This window comes from Rhineura floridana, chromosome 6 (genome assembly GCF_030035675.1).
Source record: "Rhineura floridana isolate rRhiFlo1 chromosome 6, rRhiFlo1.hap2, whole genome shotgun sequence".
Lineage (NCBI taxonomy): Eukaryota > Metazoa > Chordata > Lepidosauria > Squamata > Rhineuridae > Rhineura > Rhineura floridana.
Window position 1 is genome coordinate 86,116,824 of NC_084485.1, and position 23,862 is coordinate 86,140,685.

At 42.9% G+C, this 23,862-nt stretch overlaps 1 protein-coding gene across 5 annotated transcripts in view; it reads right to left on the minus strand.

Moving 5' to 3' along the window:
* The window catches only part of MKNK1 (MAPK interacting serine/threonine kinase 1), a 60,656-nt gene extending 37,357 nt beyond the window's left edge, over positions 1 to 23,299 (minus strand). Inside the window, exons 1-4 of one of the 5 annotated variants that reach the window (XM_061632878.1) lie at positions 23,090 to 23,299; positions 15,969 to 16,031; positions 9,241 to 9,337; positions 2,688 to 2,795 (exon numbers count right to left, since the gene is read on the minus strand). In XM_061632878.1, the coding sequence (XP_061488862.1) occupies positions 2,688 to 2,795; positions 9,241 to 9,337; positions 15,969 to 16,031 (268 nt within the window). In that variant the 5' untranslated portion in view covers positions 23,090 to 23,299. Of the gene's footprint in view, positions 1 to 2,687; positions 2,796 to 9,240; positions 9,338 to 15,968; positions 16,032 to 23,089 lie in introns of those variants that run through there. The other 4 variants (XM_061632879.1, XM_061632876.1, XM_061632877.1 and 1 more) reach the window with 4 other exon arrangements.
* Positions 23,300 to 23,862: the final 563 nt, after the last annotated feature.

Below are 23,862 nucleotides of genomic sequence, written 5' to 3' on the forward strand. Positions count from 1 at the left end.
AGTTAAAACCTTCTCCACATAAAATTATTAACTCCAGAAAGACTGATTCTTTCTATATCTGTTTTATTTGACCTTGCCTGTTTTATCTTATAAGTCAACATAAGTAATATAAGCCAAAATATTTCAAACTTAGTCAGGAGGTGGTCTCCAGGGGAAATTTGAGGCATTGGGATAGTTTTCTGTTAACATCTTCAGTAAGAACCGTCTCCACCAAAGAAAGAACTCAAATAATAATAATAATAAATAAAATTTTATTTCTAGGCCGCCTATCTGGCCGAATTAACGGCCACTCTAGGCGGCGTACATAGACTAAAATATAACATAGACTAAAATATAACATATAATACTAAACAAAACCCCAGTAGTCTATAGACATCCCAAGCAGCAGATTCACGCACACATACACACACATGGTCTCTGGCCCCTTCAGCAGTTGCTGCTTTTGTAGCTGGAGAAAGACAGGGCCCCGCCCTTCCAGGCCAGGTGGAAATCAGCCAGAAATGCAGGGAGCAGGTCTTGCAGAAACTCACACAGGTAGATGGTCTCTGGCCCCTTCAGCAGTTGCTGCTTTTGTAGCTGGAGAAAGACAGGGCCCCGCCCTTCCAGGCCAAGTGGAAATCAGCCAGAAATGCAGGGAGCAGGTCTTGCAGAAACTCACACAGGTAGATGGTCTCTGGCCCCTTCAGCAGTTGCTGCTTTTGTAGCTGGAGAAAGACAGGGCCCCACCCTTCCAGGCCAGGTGGAAATCAGCCAGAAATGCAGGGAGCAGGTCTTGCAGAAACTCACACAGGTAGATGGTCTCTGGCCCCTTCAGCAGTTGCTGCTTTTGTAGCTGGAGAAAGACAGGGCCCCGCCCTTCGAGGCCAGGTGGAAATCAGCCAGAAATGCAGGGAGCAGGTCTTGCAGAAACTCACACAGGTAGATGGTCTCTGGCCCCTTCAGCAGTTGCTGCTTTTGTAGCTGGAGAGACACAGGGCCCTGCCCTTCCAGGCCAGGTGGAAATCAGCCACAAATGCAGGGAGCAGGTCTTGCAGAAACTCACACAGGTAGATGGTCTCTGGCCCCTTCAGCAGTTGCTGCTTTTGTAGCTGGAGAAAGACAGGGCCCCGCCCTTCCAGGCCAAGTGGAAATCAGCCAGAAATGCAGGGAGCAGGTCTTGCAGAAACTCACACAGGTAGATGGTCTCTGGCCCCTTCAGCAGTTGCTGCTTTTGTAGCTGGAGAAAGACAGGGCCCCGCCCTTCCAGGCCAGGTGGAAATCAGCCAGAAATGCAGGGAGCAGGTCTTGCAGAAACTCACACAGGTAGATGGTCTCTGGCCCCTTCAGCAGTTGCTGCTTTTGTAGCTGGAGAAAGACAGGGCCCCGCCCTTCCAGGCCAGGTGGAAATCAGCCAGAAATGCAAGGAGCAGGTCTTGCAGAAACTCACACAGGTAGATGGTCTCTGGCCCCTTCAGCAGTTGCTGCTTTTGTAGCTGGAGAAAGACAGGGCCCCGCCCTTCCAGGCCAGGTGGAAATCAGCCAGAAATGCAGGGAGCACGTCTTGCAGAAACTCACACAGGTAGATGGTCTCTGGCCCCTTCAGCAGCTGCTGCTTTTGTAGCTGGAGAAAGACAGGGCCCCGCCCTTCCAGGCCAGATGGAAATCAGCCAGAAATGCAGGGAGCAGGTCTTGCAGAAACTCACACAGGTAGATGGTCTCTGGCCCCTTCAGCAGTTGCTGCTTTTGTAGCTGGAGAAAGACAGGGCCCCGCCCTTCCAGGCCAGGTGGAAATCAGCCAGAAATGCAGGGAGCAGGTCTTGCAGAAACTCACACAGGTAGATGGTCTCTGGCCCCTTCAGCAGTTGCTGCTTTTGTAGCTGGAGAGAGACAGGGCCCCGCCCTTCCAGGCCAGGTGGAAATCAGCCAGAAATGCAGGGAGCACGTCTTGCAGAAACTCACACAGGTAGATGGTCTCTGGCCTCTTCAGCAGTTGCTGCTTTTGTAGCTGGAGAAAGACAGGGCCCCGCCCTTCCAGGCCAGGTGGAAATCAGCCAGAAATGCAGGGAGCAGGTCTTGCAGAAACTCACACAGGTAGATGGTCTCTGGCCCCTTCAGCAGTTGCTGCTTTTGTAGCTGGAGAAAGACAGGGCCCCGCCCTTCCAGGCCAGGTGGAAATCAGCCAGAAATGCAGGGAGCAGGTCTTGCAGAAACTCACACAGGTAGATGGTCTCTGGCCCCTTTAAATGAAGTTTAAAAAATGGGACACAACCAGAGTGTGTAAAGCGCCCATTACGTTTCACTGATTCAGCATGCTCAGTGCAGTCTAATCCAATGCACATTTATACAGAAATAAGCCCTACAGAACTCAATGAAGCATGCTGTCAAGTACAAGTGCATAGGACTGCAGTCTTAAATGCCCCTTCTCTCAAAATGATTCTGAAATTCTATTGAAGTAGAAGCAAGACTCCCAGTGATATGATATGATACAAACAATTTCAATAGGTTGCTGCCTGTCAAAGACAGCAAAACACAAAGAAGGAAGCCACACAATGAATACACAAAGACATAATGCACCCCCCCCCAAAAGGGCTATAAAAACACAGTGGTTTAAACCAGGTTTTGTTATAACCCAAATGGAAATCCTGCAGTAACTGCTTACTGTAGAAGATCAAGAAGAAAGAAAATGCAATGCAGAATGTGGGACCAACCTTCAAACTTTCCAGGGAAATGGTCTGTAGCTCTAGTTCTTTTTTTCTTTTTTCTTCTGCCATTGTCAGATATAGGAAGAGGCTGGCTGCTGACCATCTCTATAATGTATAAGTATAGTAAAATATACATAAGTTATATAGATAAGGAGCAAAATAGTATTTCTTTGCACTCTTAAAGGTTCCAATGTTCAGACATTTTCTTTACCTTCCAATGCTGTAATATTTCAACTCCCTACATTAATAGAACACACAACACACACACACACCCCTAGCAATTTTTTGGTTGCACCAGCCTTTTCCAACCTTTGGGTCCCCAGATGTTGCTGGGGTACAATTCCCATCATTCCTGACCATTGGCCATGCTGGCTAGAGCTGATAGGAGTTGTAGTCCAATAACACCTAAGGACCCAAAGGCTGGGAAATGCTGGGTTACACAAAAGGAGTAATGCTGTTTTCAAATCATAAAAAGGAAAGAAAAACCAAGAATTTGTTATAATGAATCTACGCCGAAAAGTCTTCTGCTACTATGGCAATTAGTTTATGTACCAAGGTGGCCCAGCAGGACTACCAATATTCTTTCAAGACCCCTCAGTGTGCCTCAGTTGCCAAAAATCAGGATCTCCAAGAAGCAGATTGCTGGCCTGTTCTTAAGAGGAGTAGTATTATTTCTTCACCATTTCAATTTTCAAAATGAAAGTTGGATTATGTTTGTAAGCTTTGAATGAAATAAGAAGATTGGAAGGGCAGAGGGAAGAATGTCACAGAGTATTAAGGCAGGGATGCAGCAGAATGCAGGCTGAATCTATTAACATGAAATTAATATACTAGGCCATATCATACATTACTGTACTATTAGTTCTGATTTTTTCTTTAATAAACTACTACATAGGAAGAAAATGGACCATATATACAAGAAATACAAACTTTGGCCCTCCGCAAGAAAATGGTTTAGCCATAAAACTGTACAGCCATTTTAATGCACTCTCAACTGATGGCCACAAACATGGATGGCTTTAAAAAAAAATTAAACAAATTCATGGAGGATAATGCTATCAATGGCTACTGGCCATGGTGGCTGTGCTCTGCCACCATAGTCAGATGCAGCATGCTTCTGAAAACCAGTTGCTGGAAGCCTCAGGAGGGGAGAGTGCTCTTGCACTCAGGTCCTGCTTGTAGGCTTTCCATGGGCATCTGGTTGGCCATTGTGAGAACAGGATGCTGGACTAGATGGGCCACTGGCCTGATCCAGCAGGCTTTTTTTATGTCCTGAAGTGGAAGATGAGGCTCAACTCATGCTGGTAGAAAGAGTACGCACAAGCTTATAACCCTCACCCAATTTCTAATCATGGTTCAGAGATTGACAGCACTGCATCTGCACCTAGATTTTTTAAATAAATAAATAAATAGAACCTACAATGGACTGGTCAAGAAAATCCATATTTATTATTTACATCAAACAGGGGAAGCTGGTCAGATTCTGGTGTGCTGAGGTTTATGAATTTTAACTGGTAATTTGGGACAAGTGAAGGTGTTCTATTGCCTTGGTCAACATCCCTTGGTCCCTTCAGACACAATGATTTTAAACACATTCAGCTAAATCTGAAGTTTCTGTGAGTAGAATTCAACTCATCAGATGCTCCTACCGGAGGAAGGTGGGGAGAAGAGGCAATTTTCACCAATTCTTCTTTCCCCCCTAAAAAGCTGCTCTGTGGGATCTGGGGCTATATGGGACAGTGTTGGAATAAGCATGGGGGACTATGGATGAAGGGAAAAATCTGCAAAAATTGCCTCACTCCTTCCTGTGAGAGATCTCAGTTCCCTCCATGTGCAGAAGACGTACTCTGGATCTAACACATGATCTCCCATGAAATGGTTTGAAGGCACACAAGATACCACCCTGCTGCAGCTAAGCAGGTTTAGGCCTGGCCAGTGTGACTGGATGGGCCATCACATGGGAACCATATGTACACTGCCTTGCATTCCATGACAGAAGAAAGTCAGGATACAAACATAAGAAAATACATAAAAATAAATAAGACTGTTAAATACTGACAATCTAGCATGTGCATTACTTAAGTACAATTTTAATGAGGCTGGATTTTGCTAAGAACACTAATGCACTTAGAAATCAGCTATTAGTCTGAGCGCCTATAGGTTACCAAAGGTGCTTTTGAAGCAATTTGTTCTACAAGGCTTGAGACTTGCATTATTAGCCGATATGATAGTTTGTGGTTGAAGCCTTAATTAACTAATTAGTGTCATTATTCATGCTTACAGACCTACTGCCAAGATTTGAAAGAAGGATTTCCTCTTTATATTCTAAGAACTATAGTACAAATCACTTCCAATACATATTTAAGTATTATCTTCCATCATTCTTACAAATATTGGCAGATTATTTAATCTTCATTTCTTTGTAGAAAAATAGAGGAATTAAGCAGTATTTAGTGTTTGTTTTAATCAACAAATGCACAAAGACAATTGCACCATCATGTGCGGGTAGGTTTATCAGAAACCAGGAGACAGATCAGAAGCGACCATTTCAGTCTGGCTTCTCTACTGCCTTTGCTAAAACTTCCAAACAAATCCAGTCTATAAGCCTGCAATATTTTTATTTTTTTAAAAAAGATGTTTTATCCCTGTTAACAGCTTTTGAACTTATAATTAGAAAGCTACTGTGCTGTAGAAACTGTGCTAGTGTCTAAAGGCTCTGGAACTCCCTCCCTAGGGAGGCAAGAATGGCCTCCTCTGTACAGTCTTTCCGCCGACAGCTAAAGACTTTTTTCTTCCGGCAGGCCTTTGGAACTGAAGGTTTTAAGGGGAGTGACTGAAGAGGATGCTATATGTTATTGTTTTACTTGTATGCTCCTAAACTGGGTTGCAGTATTTTAAGAGTATATCTAATTGGTTTTAACATCTTAATAGTTTAATCCTGTTTTAATGCTGATTTTATATGTTTATATGTTTTATATTTGTATAGGTTCTTAATGATATGTACTTATTTTTATCTGGAAGCCGCCTTGAGTTCCAGTTTGGAAAAAGGGCGGGATATAAATAATAATAATAATAATAATAATAATAATAATAATAATAATAATAATAAAGGTTTTATTTTCAGAAGCAGAAATAACTTTCCCGGGATGAATGAAACCATTCAAACTGAACTGCTGTCCATTAATTTAAAATAAATACTTTTTTTAATCCTTATGAAAATAGCAGCAAATTAAGTTAATTATCTGGTTTGGATAAAGTCTCATTTGTCCTGCACAACAACAGTACAAATAACTGATTTCTTCACTCTGCTTACACTGGACCAGCCAGCATATGCTACCCATTATCTGGATAACTTCTCAAGCCAGAATTCGATCAGTTTCTTCTATGTTTGACACACCAGAGGTTAAAGAGTTTCTTTCACACCAGAAAATAACCTTATTCATTGATATCTCCAGCTTGTGCTCAGGCAAGGATACAAGAGGTGTTATTTCAGTTGTTTATTCTGCCTGAGGTATGTAATCAGAAATGCATGACAGATCCTTGCATGACCTCTAACTTTCTTAGGATACTTCCGTTGTGAGAATCAAGCATACTCTGCTTATTTTTTGAAATTTAATTTAATTTCTTTGTTATTGTTGTGTGCAAGGCAGCAATGAAATATCAATGATCTCTGAAAGTCTTTTTAGTCAATCTACAATACAGTGTTTTGAGAGAGGCAGCCATGTTAGTCAGTTGCAGCAAGAAGCAAGAGTCCTGTGGCACCTTAAACACAAACACTTATACAATGAGCTTTTATGTTCTACAGCAGCTTTCCTCATGCTGGTGTCTTCCACATGTTGGGGCTCCAACTCCCATCATTCATGCCCATTGGCCAGGCTGTCTGGGGCTGATGGGTTGTAACCCAAAACATCTGGAGGGCATGAGCTTGGGGAAGGCTCAACTAAAGTCCACTTTAGTAAACAGTTGAAAGTTATTTAGCTCATTTGCTTTAATGGGCAAGTCACACTAGCTTCCTATGCCCAAGGTTGCCAGGGAGTCTCACCTTCTCAACAAAGTATGCTTTCTTAAGTAATCTTGAGAAGAGTTTATATTTGTAAGAAAGAGAACTGATGAGCTTTGTGGAATTACTAATTATGAGACATTGGCTCAATCTATACAATTTCTGCGATACAAACAGAGATTGGGGAAGGGTTGGTGCAGCAGATCATCTGCTTTGCATACAGGAGTCCTAGGTTCTGTTCTTGGCATTTCCAGGTGGGGCTGGGAAAAACCCCTATGTGACATCCTGGAGAGCCACTGCTAGTCAGTGTAGATGATAGTAAGAAAAGACTGAAGTTTTGATAGCCTGTCATCTCTCTCCTCTTTTGACAAACTTCAAGATAGCTTGTATCAAAAGCCAGCAGACTTATAGTACAGTACATTCATAGTACAGTAGGGCCCCACTCATATGGCGGGTTACGTTCCAGACCCCCGCCATAAAGCAAAAACCTCTGAAAAGCGGAATTCATTGAATAGAATGGTGCGTGACGCCCAAAAACAGCTGTAAAAGCAGAACAAGCACCAAATGAGTGGGGCTTTAGTCTAATTGTGTCTAATTGAGACCGTCGCATTAGTGAAGCACTGTAAAGCGAAGCGCGTAAAGTGGGACCCTACTGTACTATGAATGTACTGTACTATAAGTCTGCTGGCTTTTGATACAAGCTATCTTGAAGTTCCTGTACCACAAGCAGGAGAAGACAACAGTGTGCATTGAAATCAGTATCAACATGTTTTTAAATATGGGCCCTCCACATAATGCTGATGTGTCTCAGGACTTGTTCATTTTTGAAGCCATTTTTAGCTCCGGTGTATAATTTGAAAACAAAATATTAAAGGCAGCATTTCCATGTGATGAATGGTAGATTATGTTCTCTTCATTGAAGAATGTCAAAATGTTTAGCAATATCTTTATTTTATTAATCAGCTAGAAAAAAGCTATGAGCAATCCAGAGTGCAGGTACTGATATACAGGGAGGAACATGAAGCAGTGGGAAACCATAATATGTGGCTGAAAATTCAGGGAAGAAGTTCAGTTATTACTTAACTGCTAATGCTCAGTTAAGTAAGTCAGCACTGTACAGATAGTTTATAGCCTTAATTTATCCACATAGGTAAGCAGTGTCTGTCATGAAAACCTGCATCCGAGATGGTTGTGCAGCAGGGAATTGTGGGATCTTCACAGGTTAACATTTGATTTTTGCAGTGAGGCCATGAGTGGCAGTTGTCTGCCCAGCTTCAGGAAGGATGTGTAAACAGAGGCCTGACTTAATACCTTCTTGTCAGCAGAGGACTGGCTCCACATCTGGCAGGCTTCCGTGAGGATGTATGATTTGGCCCGACTGGTTAATTGTCTCTGGCCTGTGGCTGGGGGATTTTGCCATTGGTATGGACAGAAAACTCTAATTTTTGTTCCTTTTCTGGGTCCCATCATGCCTACTTGATGTTGCCTGGTGAGGATCCATTTTTGCCATCTACTATCCTGACTGTCACAGCTGGTATAGCACAGTGGGCAGGAGAGCCTGGCTGGGAGTCCAGAGTCTGCAAGTTCAAATCCCCGCTCGTCTCTCCTGGGTGTCAAGGGCCAGCTAAAGATCACCCCCATAGTGAGTGGCTCAGGGGTTACGTGCCCTGCCACCTGTGCAGTTGTGGGCAAGCTGCATAGTCCCAGGAGCCCAGTTGTCCCCCAGCTGGCAGTTGAGGACAAGGAAGGGGCTGGCTTGTGCAGCTGTGGCAAGCTGAGCAGGCCCTAGCCAGCTGGGGAGGATTAGCCTCAGAGGGAGACAATGATAAACCCCCTCTGAATACTGCTTACCATGAAAACCCTATTTGTAGGGAAGCCATAAGTCGGGATCAACTCACAGGCAGTTCATTTCCATTTCATCCTGACTGTCATCTCTCTGAGGAGGGGTGGCTGTGCAATTGAAAGTCTTTATGTAAGGACTAGACTAGACTAGTTAGTTTTTGTTGTTTTCTTCACTGTGATTGAACTCTCTATGTTTTACCTTGCACCTCTTGGGTGTGGATATTAGGAAACCATTTTGCTACTGTAACTGTGCACCTTTCTTTTTTATTCTTTAAGAAATTTACTTCTATTTACCAGTGAGTGTTCATTTCAGGAGAGGGTTGGTTCTAACCTAGTGCCTTGGCCATTGACCATGACTACTGTGTAAATTGGGATGTTTGTTTAGGGCCCTAGAGCAAGGAGTGTCTGCTTGGCTCTGGATATCCCAGGCAAGTTTCTGGGCTCTGAGTGGTTAACCAGTATAAGGGGTGGTGGCAGCTACCTACACTACAGAGCTGTTGTGAGCGTGCACAGCCTTGGCAGGGAAGGATATTTGCCAGGATCAATTGCCCAGGGTGGGGAATTGGCTCCTGGGACGGTGAAGAGTGGGGGGAGGAGCCCTGTCAGTCATCACAGTGTCTATCATGGTCAGAGCAGAGAGTGTATTGCTACCCATCTACCGGATAGGAAGGCAGGAATAAATACAAGCACAACAGTCTAATATTCAAAGCAAGATACCTGGTTTATGCTGGATTGGCTTCACTGAAAAGAGGGCTGGTGTAGCCTGGCAACACATTTCACCTCCAAATGAGCTCACTGACGGTTGACTTTGTGACTGAAAGTAACAAAACCCTATTTAGTTTTTCTGGTTCGCACCTAGAAAATACTCACTATGCACTATACAAGGGGATATAACAAAGGGAAACCCTGGTCAACAAAGCTTATCCACCGATACTACAAAAAGAAAACCTATCCCTTATTTGCAGCTGTGGAACTAATACATGCACATAAATACATGGAACAGACTCAGAAGACAGTCAGAATTAACTCTTCTCTCTTGATTTTGATACATTTGCATTTGTCCGTAACCCTCACTACTTCCCTTTCATCTCCTGTTTTCCCTATTGTCTATCTTAAGCAGAGTGGGAGGCGGCAGGTACCGCTGCTTTGGGATATGAAACTCTGTTCATGGCACCACACACAATGATGGTCCTGTAAATAAAAAATAGGGCAACAGGAGACATTTACTACCTCCAAGCCATAGTTCTAATCCCACTTTTCTATAACACTACAGCCACATTTGCCAAAGCAGCAAGTTTTTAAGAAGGCACACAGAACCATGGGAAGGTTTATTTGTTGGGAAGACTAGCTCCTAGCAATCCATTAAAGAGAATCTTCATTTGGTGAGGACCATATGTAAATATGGATAAGGAGTGGATAGAAAGTAAAACAATTCCATTTACTCTTGACTGGGCAAGCTTTGTTGTTGTTATGTACCTTCAAGTCAATTATGACTTATGGTGACCCTATGAATCAGCAACCTCCAATAGCATCTGTCATGAAACACCCTCTTCAGACCTTGTAAGTTCAGGTCTGTAGCCTGAATCAATCCATCACTTGTTTGGCCTTCCACTTTTTCTACTCCCTTCTGTTTTTCCCAGCATTAACGTCTTTTCTAGTGAATCCTATCTTCTCATTATGTGTCCAAAGTATGATAACCTCAGTTTCATCATTTTGCCTTCTAGTGACAGTTCTGGTTTAATTTGTTCCGACACCCAATTATTTGTCTTTTTCATGGTCCATGGTATGCGCAAAGCTCTCCTCCAACACCACATTTCAAATGGCAAGCTACATGCTCTGAAAAGTAAATCTTTTCATTTTCTCCCAGTTTCTCAATTCCCTAATGTATTGTAGTTTTAATGAGCATCCATGTGCTACCAATATGATTTTCATGAAAGGTGCAGGTTCCTGCAAAAAAATCCTCATACTTTCCCCATACACATGTGATTCACAGGAGATTGCACAATGGGCTGTATGTACGTATGCTATAGTTCCATGTACCACAAAAGACTAACAGAAAGTAGCACTGCCCACAGAATTTGGCTTTCATTAAAAGAGCAATCTTTCTGCCAGTATGGTTCTGCAGATGCGTCTAGACGTCTATGGGCAGTGCCTGGTAAAATTCAGGAGCTGCTGAATATATTTCCTAGTGGTCAGAGGCCCACTCCAAAAAACAGAAAGGTGAAGGTATTGTGAAATAGTAAAAATGGTAGAGTTAAGATAAACAACACAAATTATATACATTTGCTCAATTTATGTAAGTTATATAATTCTGCTTTTTGACTTTGCAGAATGTGAATTATCTTGGTGCAGGGAGCACATCCAGGCAAAAGGAACCCATGCTGACTAAGAGGTGCCTCCATGCTCTCTGCAGAACTCAAAGAAAACTCAAGGCAGTAATTCCAAATGTGAGCCCTCAATAAGGTAAGATCTCTGAGGAAGGGAATAACTGAGCACTTTTTTGCAAGTTTAAGAAAAGCACAATTGTTCTCGGTATCTAATGCCCAATCAAGACTACTAGCACAACCACAAGTACTTTTGCCAGTAAGAATTTCACTACTTAGCAGATTCCGCCCAATTTCCTAAGCACTTTTTTTCAGTTTGCCTCCTGGTGCTGCTGCTGGAAGGAGGAATGTTCCAAGGCCTGAAGTTCCTTCTGTCTCCTGAGAACAGGTCCGGAGAAATCATCACCAGTACACTTGGAACTGAACTCTTCTCCTCACCCTGCCAAATCCACTCTGCAGCACCTATTTAACAGACTTTTAAAAGGTGTCTGCTGGCAAAAGATGACCTTCGGATGGCTTTTCAGACTGATTGATTATGGTGTGGTATTGATGTTACGAGTTTTTTTTTTTTAAGAAATGGCATATTTACACTGTCATTTCATTTGGCCTCTTTTAAACAGCAAAATGGTAGAGCATATGTTTTGCATGCAGAAGGTCCCAACTTCAGTCCCTGGTATCTCCCCAGGAAAGGCCTCTGTCTGAAACCCTGGAGAGCCATTATAAGCGGGAAGGCAATACTGAGCTACATGGGCTAATGGTCTGGTTCTGTGTAAGGCAGCTTTTTCCGATCCTTTCTCTGAAACCACTCAATTGCCTTGGATTGTGATCCACTTTGAGCCCTCCTGAACATTCTGTGTCCTTACCACATGGAGGAGGGTGTTCTTGGTGATGGCACCCATTTTATATAATGGTCTGCTCTCAGAGATCTGCCAGATGCCAACTGTGTTGGCATTTTGGCAGTTACTAAAAGGCTATTTGCCCAGGCATTCCCGGACCTCTGATATTTTAATAACAGTTTTATTGCTTTGTGGATGTTACAGTTATATTTTATTGGATTTTATTGAATTGTTTTATCAGACGGTGGACCATCCTGTTCTTGTTGTAATGAAAGGCACTATATAAAGCAGCCAAATAAATAAAACTATTAATATTGCTAGCCCATGGGATAGAACAGGATATAAGTAAAATAGAGAGAAGCTCAAATTAAGCTCCCAAGCTGCACTCATAAGAACAAATAAAGTCACTAGGGGCTCTGCCCCTGCTCGCGTTGCTCGCCAACCTCACCCCAAACCTCATCAATGCCTGTACCCTTAGACCTCACCAAACCAGGGGTGAGGAACCTTTTTTGCTCCCACCCTGTAGGCCAACTTTAACAGGTAAGTGGGGTAACCCCAGTGTCAATCACATGATATAAATATAACATCACGATTGACACCTGTCAAAGTTGGTCCACAAGGTGCGAGCAAAAAAGGTTCCCCGCTGCTGGTCTAATGAGTTAGTGTGTGGGGGTCTGACCTGGTTAAGCCTTCCCCCCCACTTTTCCCCCTCCCTTTTAGACTGGCTAAGTCCCTCCCACTTTCCCACTTCCCTTTTAGACTATCAGAAATGCTCCTCCATGCCTTGCCTGAGCTGCTCCCTGCTGCCTCCTCTCTCCTCCACTGCTGCAATATAGTTCACAGTGCCACCTGGCTGTTGGGCTGTGAACTGCAGTGTGATAGATTCAGGACTTATATTTCTGTATATATAAATATACAGAGGACAATCTTATGCCCACCTGGCCTACTACTGTGCACTCTTACTGGCAGCTGCTCTCCTAGGTCTGGCTCCTGCTACCCAAGAACTTTTAAAAAATGGACATGCCAGGGAATGAACCTGGGATCTTCTGCATGCCAAGTATGTTCGCTACTACTGACCAACTTATACATTTGTAAGCATTGTATTGTCTTTTCTCAAGAGATCCCATAAATTATTCAGCAGTGTTATACTTAATTTCTTAGAGCTTGTAATAGGTAGCCATTCACTCATGCATACTCCATATTTAATTGCTACAAACACTACTTGAAAATTTATTCACTGGCATGAGCAGTTTTTCTGTGCACACAATGTCCTTCCCTAATTTTTTAAGAAAAGCCATTGAGACTAATTCCCAGGGATGCCTAGTTTAGGAATGACATGTAGCTGCAAGTTAACAAAGATACCAGCCAACAACAACAAAAAGGGTTGCCTGCCACACCTCAGGCACCTCTGAGGTCCAGAAAAAGAATGATAGAGCCTACCATTTGAAAACTGTCACACTGCCTGGAGAAGATTCTTGCTCAACATAGCCAGTGAGATAATTAACTTACAAACCCATTTTAGATTTACTATAACCTCCCAGTAAGGATGGAATAGAAAGTGACAACATACATTTATTTATTTAATTTATTTAAAACATTTATAACCCGCTCTATTTTCAGAGAACTCAGAGCGGCGTACAAAGAACAATTATAAAAAATAAAATTGGCAAAATAATAACTATATTAAAATATTAAAATACACATAATCAACATAGTAAAATTATGAGGCATCCTATATATTAATTAATTGAACGCTTGGCAAAATAGAAATGGAAATAAAGTAATGAGAGAGAGAGAACACATTTCAGTAAGAATAAAATACATCAGTAGGCCAGAAGCCACAAATACAAGATGGATTAATGTTGCATTCTCAGTACTAAAACAAATTCAGCAAGGATAACTGAAACCTGGGAGACGTAGAACAGTGAAAGTGAATGAATATTGTTTTTTCTGGGTAAAGAATCTAGAACTGTGGTTGAGCTAAGTAGCCAACTACTGTCCAGCTGCCTAATGCACTTGCTTCCACAGTATCTTGGTTTATGCATCAAATTTCATATACAACTTTTAATCTGTGATTAATAGTATATAACTTTTGACAGTTTTGTCTTTTCAAGTTTAAGAATAACTTGTATAAAAAGTTATATTGTGCGATATCCAGTGTTGTGGACAAGAGTTCCCCTTCCTCTCCTCGTCACTGTGGCTTCCCATATGCCCTCCAAATCTGCTTGAGTGTGACTCTGAGAGGGCCAGTTTTTGAAACTTAAGAGGGCTGAAGTTTAGGAGAACAGAAACTCTGCAAGGATTTGAATTGTGACTATACACTAGGAGAAGAAAACTTGTATTCAAGGTTGAATCATGCTGCAGGAGAAACGTGCTTATTTCTTTTTAAAGGGGGGCTTACATGCATTCCAGAACTGGAGGAGAATGTAAAAAGGGAGGGGGAAAGGGAAATAAAAAAATGTTTTTTGCGGGGGGGGGGGATAAGAAGCTGCTCTACTATACCCAAAAAAGCTGCCTACCTTCTGAGAAGAACAAAGCCTGTCTTCCACGAAGCTCAATCAGGCTCCTGGGAATTTGTGAGTCACTCTCACTCAGCTGGTAAAGAAAAAGTCCATTCTAAGCTGCTCACAGTAGTGCATACATTGCAAAACGGAACCAGTACTTCTAGCACATGCATCTAAAGTGCAGCTGCCAATTATCTACACCTCTTCTTGGAGTATCTACAATTTACAACATGAAAAGCTGCCTCTGCCACCATGGTTAAAAGTTACTTTCTCTGCTGCCTCTCTACACTGCAAGGCATTTTGGTCAACATACATAATCGTCTGGCAATCTGAAAAGTGTATTTGTGGATTCTTCCCTAGTTATAAAACCTATGGAAGAGATGAGCAGGTTGAAATGGAGACCGAAAGACAGTGTAGCACTAAGATGGCATAAGTTCCAAGAGTCTGTAAGAAAGAATAGGGAATTATAGCTAATGTCAAGTTAAATATGAATCACCAATGTAATGGCATTGCAAAGAAAGCCAATGCCATACTCAATTGCACTGATAGGGTACTATGTAAGACACTGGAATTTACTTTGCATAGGCAAGGCCTCTGTTCAAGTAGTGCATTCAGTTCTGGTCATCATACTTAAAGATATGAAGCAGCTGTAAGTAAGAATAACAAACATGATTAAATGTGTGAAAGAGAGACATACAAAGGAACACCGAAGGAGCTGAGGAGTTGGATAAAATACAACTAAGAGTTTTCAGAAACATGTTTGCCTGGAGAAGCATAAGAATTGTTTTTATTGCCTAAGAGAGATGACAAAAACTAATGAGTTACAACTAGAGTCAAAGATTTGGGTAGGATATTAGGAACAACTTTTTAAATGTTAAGAATGATGCAGAACTGCAACAGGCTCCCTAATGTTACAATCCCAAGTTCCTTTATACATGCCTCATGGAGGGGAGAGGGTTTGGATTGGGCAAAAGTGTCCCTCTGCCCAGCCCTGCAGGCCCTGCCCACAGAGAGGCACCAGAATCACTCCACTGGCACAGAGCTCTTCATTCTGTTCAATGCGTATACAGCTAGCAGGATCCCTGCTGGCAGCAGTCTGCAAGAAGTCCCAAATCAGGACATTCAGTGACAGAGAAGGAGAGGAACTGAGCTGGCCCGAGATCCACTGGATCCCAACCCAGTCCCATTGTTGTCACTTGACAGCATCAGGCCTGACTGCTGTGCAAACTCCATGCTGGTTACTGGGAGTAATGGGACTGCTGCTGCACTGGTAGGGCTCCCGCTGCCCAGCCAGGGTTTGGCTTGTCCTGCCAGTATGTTTATCATATTTACAGATTGCCTTTCATAGCATCTGTCTATGGAATCTACAATAAAACAATTTTTGAAAAACTTGATAGTGGATTTTCCAACAAGGGTAGGTTTTAAAAGTAGGTTAGACAGATTCAATCCTCAGAATAAGAAGCCATTGCTCAGTGCTCCTAAGGAGGCGGTCCATCAGTGGAGATGTCAACTTGCAGCCTTTTTGAAGGGGAAAGACAGCTGTGGGTAGGAACCCAGATTCTAAACCTCAATTATAGACTACAGCTCTTCCAATTCTGGAGAATGTATTTCTACAAAGATGAAACAGAGTAAGTTTCATGAGACAACACCCCTTCTCCTAAAGTCACATCATAGTTATTATTTTTTTAAAAAATGGACATGAATGTATCAAGAAACCTAAATGAAGAATAGTAGATAGCTCATGAACACAAGGAATTAATCAAACGTTCTTCACATTTTACCTTAATAGAACAAGGGAAATTCTTCAGTCCCGGAATCTGTTTGTGCCTCATCACATTAGACATCTGCAAAGGATGAAAGTAGCAGAATTATCCCTGACCTGTAAAACAGCCACATTATTGAGATCCTCAGAGTTCTGTGTGCCACGTCTTTATGTGGCAAGCACAGGTTTTGCAAGTTGATTCACAAAAAAATCCCAAGCCATTTTAAAATAGCACTTGTCAGCTATCTGTGAACTTCCAAGCTACAAAAGTTAATCTCTCATGAAGCACACTGACAGGCTTCCACCAGGACCCTCTCAACTGATTTAAAATATTAAATGGACTGCATCATACAACCAGAAATAACTGATTTACTGTTATAAAGCAAATAGTTGGGCTGTTGGAGCAAATATATCAGATATAGCCTAATTTATACAAGGTAAGATCCTATACAACCATGAAGATGACCACAGCATATTTTTCTCTCGGCCCTTTATAATTACACTACCTTTGAGTCTCCATTAACACTCTAAACAGATTAAAATTAGTCCTAGTGTGAGAAATCTCCCACACTATCCTTTTAAAATTAATTAGAACTGTGTTAAAACAAGAGTTTTTAAGACTATGCTTTATTGCTTTAAAGTTAACACCCTGCCCTTCAGTACCAATGACACTCCCAAGGTGGCTTACAAAAATAAAAGTTATAAAATCAGCAAAACAAAATGGCTATAGCTGAAAAGGTATTTTTGCAAGCAGCAATCAGTGCTTACCATCAATGTGACTACAGTAATACTCTACAAATTGTGTAATATAAGCTAATAAGTTTTGATTAACTGTACCTAGCATATGTCCCTCAGACAGATTTTCCCTCCATTGCACTAAGGCATGACCAAGGTAAAGCTTTGTTCAATTACCGTATGTGAGAAAAGTGAACCCCAGAAAATATGTCTCATGGGGGGCATGGGTACACTATTAACCAGCCTGTGAACCAGGGCCCTCCCTTCAAAAAGGAATGCACACTCTTCACACAGTGCAATCCTATGCATGTTTATTCTGAAGTAAGCTCCACTATGAGTTTACTCCCAGGTAAGTGTCACAGGATTACAGCATTGCCGCAAAATAAAGATTCTAGTATGGACCCTAGAAAATAAGAATACCTCAGGATGTCTGTCTATATTAAGTGGCATGTAGCGCAATTTATTTTAAACTGTTTTTAATAACATTTTTATATTGTTGTGACCTACCCTGGGATCTACTGATGAAGGGTGAATAATAATAATAATAATAATAATTTTAAAAACCTAGAACACAGCTCCGAGAACATCTACTATTGTTCCACTGACAACGAAGAAAATCAGGACCTTGGCTGCATCAATTCTGGTTGGAAATGACATTTCATTTTCAGACAATGGAATGGATGCTACCATGTGTCAGACAAATAAAATTTCTTTATTTAAGAAACAAATCTAAGAGCTTTTTGGCCGTAGAGCTGGGTATAAATGCTGTGCAAGGCCGTGCAAGGCCGTGCAAGGCCTGGACAAGTGCCTGGTCTCAGTGATGGGCTGGATGAGGGCCAATAAACTGAGTCTGAATCCTAGCAAGACAGGTTAGTGGTTCCCGAGTTTGGAAAATAGTTCAATTGCCTGCTTCAGATGGGGTCATACTCCCTCTGAAAGAGCAGATAAGTAGTCTGGGGGTGCTCCTGGATCCACCTCTGTCACTAGAGGCACAAATGACCTCAGTGACTAGGAGTGTCTTTTCCCAGCTTTGGCTGATAAGACAGCTGTAGCCATTTCTGGACTGGGATAGCCTGACCACTGCTGTCCATGCACTGGTAACCTCCAGGTGGGATTACTGTAATGCACTCTATGTGGGGCTGCCCTTGAGGTTGGTCTGGAAGCCGCAGGTGCTTCAAAATGCAGTGGTGCAACTGCTTACTGGGGAAGGGTATCACCCACGTCACACCACTGCTGAAAGAATTGCACTGGCTGCCCATTAGCTACCAGGCCAAGTTCAAGGTTCTGGTCTTGGTGTACAAAGCCCTACTCAGCTTGGGACCAGGATACCTGAAAGATCATCTAACCCCTTATATACCTAGTTGATCACTGTGCTCTTCAGATGAGGACCTCCTGCAGATACCATCTTATCAGGAGGTCCATTCCACTCAACATAGGAAGCAAACCTTTAGTGTTGTGGCACCTACTCTTTGGAATTCCATCTCCTTAAATATTAGACTGGCGCCATCTCCATTATCTTTTGGGCACCTACTGAAGACCTCTTTTATAAGCCTTTTAAGTAGAGACCTTCTCCCAGTCTGCATCTGGGTTGCAATTGCTTTTTAAGATGTTTTGAAAGCTTTTTTTAAAACATGTTTTTAATAATGTTTTGTTTTAATATATTCTAAAGCCTGTTTTTAAGATGTTGTGTTTTTAGTGTTTTGTTGGCCACCCTGGGCTCCTTCTGGAAGGAAGGGTGGGATATAGATTGATTAAATAAATAAATAAATAAATAAATATCCCAATGTCCTTGGTGTTACCTGATGTTGAGTTCCATCTTCCATCTGCTATCCAGGCTATAACATCTCTCGGGAGATGTGAAACCATGAAGTCACTCTGCCTGTCTTCCTATAATGTGCGAGCATAGAACAGGCTAGACAGATTATTATTTTTGCTTGTGACTTGAACTCTTTGCATTTTGTATTTTACCTAACCCCAGGGGTGTTTGGTTTAAGGAATTATTCTGCTGCTATATTTTTGCACTTATATTGTATTCTAATAAAGCTACCTCTTATTTACCAGTGTGTGTTCACTGCAGGGGGAATTTGGCTCTGAATCCAGGGCCTTGGCCATTTAGCCACAGGCTACCGTATAGTTGGGTATTTTGCCTTAAGGCTCCAAGACAAGGAGGGCATATTTGGCTCTTGTCTTTTGGACTCCTTGGCAGGTCTATTTCTGGCACTTTGGGTTTCCCCTTGGCCCAGAGTGGGTGACCATGTTTAAGGACATTGAACTTGTCGAGGATTATCAATACCTTGGTACAGTCATTAACCAAAATGGAGACAGCAGTCAAGAAATCAGAAGAAGGCTAGGACTGGGGAGGGCAACTATGAGAGAACTAGTAAAGGTCCTCAAATGCAAAGAGCTATCACTGAACACCAAAGTCAGGAGCATTCAGACCATGGTATTTCTGATCTCTGTGTACGGATGTGAAAGTTAGACAGTGAAAAAAAGAGGGTAAGAGAAAAATCAACACAATGAAATGTGGTGTTGGAGGAGAGCTATGCAAAAAAGACAAATAATTGGGTGTTAGAACAAATTAAGCCAGTACTATCACAGGAAGCTAAAATGATTAAACTGAGGTTATCATACTTTGGACACATAATGAGAAGACGTGATTCACTACAAAAGATAATAATACTGGGGGGAAAGAGAAGGGAGTAGAAAAAGAGGAAAGCCAAACAAGAGATGGATTGATTCCATAAAGGAAGCCACAGACCTGAACTTACAAGATCTGAAGAGGGTGGTTTACAACAGATGCTATTGGAGGTCGCTGATTCATAGGGTCGCCATAAGTCGTAATTGACTTGAAGACACATAACACACACACACAACAGGCTGCCCTAGAACAGAGTTCTCGTTTGCAACTCCAGCCTGGTTGCTGCTTTGTGTGTGTATGTTTTGCTGGCATTGGAATTGACTGACTGGCAGTCTGTCTACCTTGCAGGGTTGGCACTGGTTTAACTCAGCCCCGGTAAGGGAAGCACAGGTTGTGCCTCCCCAGGATCAATTACCCTGGGCTTGAGAGTTGACCCCCCTGGTAAGGATTATTTACAGATCCATCTCTGTCACTAGTGGCCCAGATGACCTTAGTAGCTAGGAGTGCCTTTTCCCAGCTTTGGCTGATAAGACAGCTGCAGATGTTTCTGGACTGGGATAGCCTGACCACTATTGTCCATGCAGTGGTAACCTCCAGGTGCGATTACTGTGATGCACTGTACATGGGGCTGCCCTTGAGGTTGGTCCGGAAGCCACAGCTGCTTCAAAATGCAGCAGTACAACTGCTTATCTGGAAGGGTATCGCCAACATGACACCACTGCTTAAACTGGCTGCCATTAGCTACCGGGCGAAGTTAAAGGTTCTGGTTTTGGTGTACAAAGCCCTATGCAGCATGGGACCAGGATACCTGAAAGGTCATCTAATAATAATAATAAATAATAAAATTTTATTTGTGAGTCGCCTATCTGTCCGAACTAACGGACACTCTAGGTGACGTACAATAGCATAATAAAATACAATACACAAATCAAAAAGCCACAATCATCAGTTAATCTAAAACCATCCTTCAATTAATACATCATAAAAACTAATCCACCCCAGAAATCCTATAGGCCTGCCTGAATAGCCAGGTCTTTAAGGCTCGGCGAAAACCCATCAGGGAGGAGGCATGTCGGAGGTCAAAAGGAAGGGAATTCCAGAGGGTGGGGGCCACAATCGAGAATGCCCTCTCTCTGGTCCGTACCAGCCTAGCTGTTTTGACTGGTGGGACCGAGAGAAGGTCTTGTGTGGCTGATCTTGTCTGGCGGCATAATTGGTGATACTGGAGGCGTTCCTTCAGATAAACTGGGCCGAAACCGTATAGGGTTTTAAAGGTCAACACCAACACCTTGAATTGGGCCCGGTAAACAACTGGTAACCAGTGTAGGTCTACCAACACCGGAGTGATATGATCCCAGCGACGGCTATGCTTGATCAAACGTGCCGCCGCATTCTGTACCAGCTGCAATTTCCGGACCGTTTTCAAGGGTAACCCCACGTAGAGCGCATTACAGTAGTCTAAGCGAGAGGAGACCAGGGCATGTATCACTCGTGGGAGCAGATGCACAGGAAGGTAGGGTCGCAGCCTCTGTATCAGATGTAATTGATACCAAGCTGCCCGGCTCACTGCCGAGACCTGAGCCTCCATGGACAGCTGGGAGTCGAGAATGACCACTAGGCTGCGGACCTGGTCCTTCCGGGGTAATCTCACCCCATTGAGCACCAAGTCTATATCTCCCAACCTTCTCTTGTCACCCACGAGCAACACCTCGGTCTTGTCGGGGTTTAGTTTCAGCCTGTTCTCTCCCATCCATCCACTTACTGCAGCCCAAAACTCCTGATGATGGCTCCCAGCGGTTTCACATAGATGTTGAATAGCATGGGGGAGAGGATAGAACCCTGTGGTACTCCACAATTGAGAGGCCAAGGGTCTGAAACCTCATCCCCCAATGCCACCCGTTGATGCCTGTTACATACCCAGTCAATCACTGCACTCTGCAGGTAACAGCCTCCTGCAGATACCATCTTATAAGGAGGTCCATTCTACACAACATAGAAGTGGACCTTTAGTATTGTGGCACCTTCCCTTTGGAATTCCATTCCCTTAAATATTAGATAGGCGCCATCTCTGTCATCTTTTTGGTGCCTGTGCTAAAGGCCTTCCTCTTTCAACAAGCCTTTTAAGTAGAAACCTTAGCCCAGTCTGTGTTGGAATTGCTTTTTAATATGTTTGTAAAGCTTTTTTTTAAATATGTTTTTAAAGATGTTTTGTTTTAATATATTTTAAAGATGTTTTGTTTTAATATATTTTAAAGCCTGTTTTTAAGATGTTTTACAGTGTTTTTAGTGTTTTGTTTGCCGCCCTGGGCTCTTTCTGGCAGGAAGGGTGGGATATAGACTAATAAACAATTAACAAACAATTACATACACACATATGCTGTATAAAACAATGCTTGAATGTAATCACAAGAATACACTGAGCCACTATTTAAGAGGTGAAAAAAACCCCATCACCAAGCAATGAGTAGATTACTCCTACTAAAGCAGGCTGGGAAACGTTCAGGGGCTGAAACACCATGACTCAGTGCTCTCACTAAGCAAAAATGCTTCACTTCTATGCATTCCTAGTACTCCACAGCAACTAACAAGGTAACTCTGGGCTACAATACAACACAGCTTGCATACAATCCTTGGTCCAAGTAAAAATTCCTGTGGTCCAAGTAGAACGCTACAGAGTAGAAAGCAGGCTAGACAACAGCTTCCCTTAAACTCAAACATTTGCATCCATTCAATCTGTTGGTCCACTATATAAATACTATTTTATCTACCTGTATCACCCGTTATTTCATTTAGCACAGGCACAGCAACCACTGCCTACAAAACTAAACATTGTACAGTATCTCATCTCAAGTTTAACATGTTGGAAATGACTTGTTATACTGAAACGTTGAGTTAGACAGATTTCCCAACTCTTACACATTAATTTATAACCCATACATGCAAGTCATTAATTCGACCACTCTTGAAGGAAACGGGCCTGCAGAGTGATATAGATTAATCTACCATTCCTAACCCCAGTATCAATGTGGTGGGAGTCAATCCAATGATACCTTCTATTTGTTTCTCATGCATCCCTCCCCTTGCACTTCCTCTATTAAGCTTCATCAGTGAAAGAAACAAAACAATCCCCTAATGCAATGGTTGGGAACCCTCCAGATGTCACAGGACTATTACTGGCACCATCCCTGACCATTGGCCATCTTAGTTGTGGCTGATGTGGTCTAACAACATCTGGAAAGCCACAGGTTCCCCATACCTGTGCCTACTGCTTCCCCCACCCATCCCAGGAGTTTTCTGCTGAAGGTAAGGGGAGAGTAATTTGTGGCCAGGGTCAGCTGAAATCTGTCGGACACCAGGAACATGTGCCGCATTAATGTGGAGCACCTCTAAACATGTGCAAAGTGTCTTTCTTTCTCCATCAAGAAACAACAGCATGACTCGCAACTCCTGCTGGGAGGAAGGGCGGGATACAAATAAAATAAATAAATAAATAAAATATATAAAGTTTAGTTTCCGAGGACCAAGGGTCCAGCTTAGCTCTGACACTGACCCTTCACTTTAAGCACTAGACGCTGCGCTCTCTTCTCTCCCCGCTCTTGACTTACCCGTCCATTCTAACGCTGAAGAAGGTAGGCAGCCCCGCTGACTAACCCTTACCTTGTTCTCCCCCAAGAAGGGCTCTGGGCTTCCCCTTGGCACCAGACCCCCCCACCAACCCCCATCCGAAATACACCCGCTCCTCCAAAGCGTTTTCTCTCTTCACCCACCTCCGTAGTTGCCAGACCGCGTCCCTCTCTCCCACTCAGGCCCGGCTCTTGCCCAGCCACAGGTGGGCACACTCTCTGCGGAAGGAGAAGTACCGGTTCTTAACAACTTATCAGCAAGGTCCCGCCCCCTGAAGGGTTAAAAATGGGGGGGGAGGCAAACACGCGCATGTCAAGCAATGCACACCCTCTCGGGAATAGAAACAGCGCAGGCGCATTAAACAAGGGTAGTTTAAGGGTGCGTGCACATGCGCAAAACACACTTCCGGAAGGAAGGGACTGAGCTTGGGGAAAGCGGCATGCAGACGTAAAACGAAATCTGTATCGTATTAGGAGCACAGAAGTGGTCTCGCTGGTAGTCGGAAAATTTGTGTGACGCTGCTAATGATGCTTTAGATATTAGTTACTGTGCTGCTTTGTAAATTGGACAATCTCACTTTCTCTGGTTTAAGCAGATCACTGCTATAGCTTTTTTTGCACTGCATTTCCCTTTGAAATAACTCTGTGTGGATATTATGTATCTGCTTGCCAATGCAGAACTGCTATTTCTGCGTCTGATGAAGTGAACTGGCCCAGAAAAGCTTATGCTGCAATACATTTGTTAGTCTTTAAGGGGCCATAAAATGCTTGGTATGTTATAGAAAGAAAGAAAAAACGTCTGGAAACTGTTAGTCCTTTATGGATAGCCTGGCTGCTAATAGCTTATTTTAAACGGGGGGGGGGAGTCAACCAAGTACACAACTCACATGTGATTAGTGCAGCATGACTGTGGCTTC